Source organism: Nothoprocta perdicaria, unplaced genomic scaffold, assembly GCF_003342845.1.
Source record: "Nothoprocta perdicaria isolate Ctin4 unplaced genomic scaffold, notPer1 scaffold_1025, whole genome shotgun sequence".
Classification (NCBI taxonomy): Eukaryota; Metazoa; Chordata; class Aves; order Tinamiformes; family Tinamidae; genus Nothoprocta; species Nothoprocta perdicaria.
The window spans coordinates 3,847-5,397 of NW_020454123.1; the positions used below are offsets into that span (position 1 = coordinate 3,847).

Genomic DNA, 1,551 nt, shown 5'->3' on the forward strand with positions numbered 1-1,551 from the left:
GTGACCCCCCCCACCGTCCCCCCCCCCGCAGGCATCGGGCTGGACTCGTGCGTCATCCCCCTGCGCCACGGGGGCCTCTCGCTCGTGCAGACCACCGACTTCTTCTACCCGCTCGTCGAGGACCCCTACATGATGGTACCGCCCCCGCCGGGCTCCCACGGGGCACCGGGGCCACCAGTGTCCCCGCGGCGTCCCCACGGTGTCCCCACGGCGTCCCCGGTGTCCCCGCAGGGCCGCATCGCGTGCGCCAACGTGCTCAGCGACCTGTACGCCATGGGCATCACCGAGTGCGACAACCTGCTGATGCTGCTGAGCGTGAGCCAGGCCATGAGCCCCGAGGTGACACCGCGGGGACACCATGGGGATGGGGGGGTACCAGGGAGGTGACACTCGGGGACATGGCACAGGGGGGATGGGGATGGGGGGAGGTGACACTTGGGGACATGGCGTGTGGGGGGACACGGGGAGGTGACATATGGGGACACGGAGAGGTGATGCTCAGGGACACGGGGGGTGACAGGGACGGGGGAGGTGACACTCGGGGACAGGGGGCGACCCGGGGGTGACACGGCCGTCCCCAGGAGCGCGACGCCGTGGTGCCGCTGCTGGTGCGGGGCTTCCGCGACGCCGCCGAGGAGGGCGGCACCTCCGTGACGGGCGGCCACACGCTGCTCAACCCCTGGCTCATCGTGGGCGGCGCCGCCACCGTCGTCTGCCGCCCGGGCGACTTCATCATGTGAGCGGGGACACGGGGACACCTTGGGGACATTGGGGGGACAATGGGGGACATGGGGAGGGGGGACACTGAGACATGAGGGGGACAGCAGGACCGCGGTGCCCCCCCGCGTGTCCCCCATGCCCCCCCCCGTGTCCCCAGGCCCGACAGCGCCGTCCCCGGTGACGTCCTGGTCCTCACCAAGCCCCTGGGCACCCAGGTGGCCGTCACCGCCCACCAGTGGCTGGACAACGTGAGTGCCGGGGACACTGGGGACGCTGGGGGGATCCTGGGGACATTGGGGGGACCTTGAGGACCTTGGGGGGACATTGGGGGGACCTCGGGGGGGACATTGGGGGGACCCCAGGGACATTGGGTACCCCTTGGGGACCTTGGGGACTTTGTGGACCCTCTGGGGAGCTTGGGGATGCCTTGGGGACCTTGGGGACACTGGGGATACCGTGGGGACATTGGGACACTGTGGGGACCTTGGGGAACTCGGGGACCTTGGGAGGACATTGGGGACCCCCTGGGGACCTCGGGAACACTGGGGACACCTTGGGGACATTGGGGACCCCTTGGAGACCTGGGGACATTGGAGACCCATTGGGGACCTCGGGACCTTGGGGACGCCTTGGAGATCTTGGGGGCATCTTGGGGACCCTGTGGGGACGTTGGGGACCCCGTGGGGCCGTTGGGGACCCCGTGGGTGACGCAACGCGCCGCCCGCAGCCCGAGCGCTGGAACAAGATCAAGCTGGTGGTCACCAGGGAGGAGGTGGAGGCCGCCTACCAGGAGGCCATGCTGAGCATGGCCACGCTCAACCGCACCGGTGG

The 1,551-nt window shown here is 70.1% G+C and overlaps 1 protein-coding gene across 1 annotated transcript in view; it reads left to right on the forward strand.

The window, feature by feature from the left end:
• Positions 1 to 1,546, forward strand: part of LOC112949667 (selenide, water dikinase 2-like) — a gene marked incomplete at its 3' end in the record, with an annotated part of 3,987 nt that extends 2,441 nt beyond the window's left edge. Inside the window, exons 2-6 of the mRNA XM_026042119.1 lie at positions 32 to 135; positions 232 to 339; positions 582 to 736; positions 878 to 968; positions 1,448 to 1,546. Of these exons, the coding sequence (XP_025897904.1) occupies positions 32 to 135; positions 232 to 339; positions 582 to 736; positions 878 to 968; positions 1,448 to 1,546 (557 nt within the window). The remainder of the gene's footprint in view (positions 1 to 31; positions 136 to 231; positions 340 to 581; positions 737 to 877; positions 969 to 1,447) is intronic.
• Positions 1,547 to 1,551: the final 5 nt, after the last annotated feature.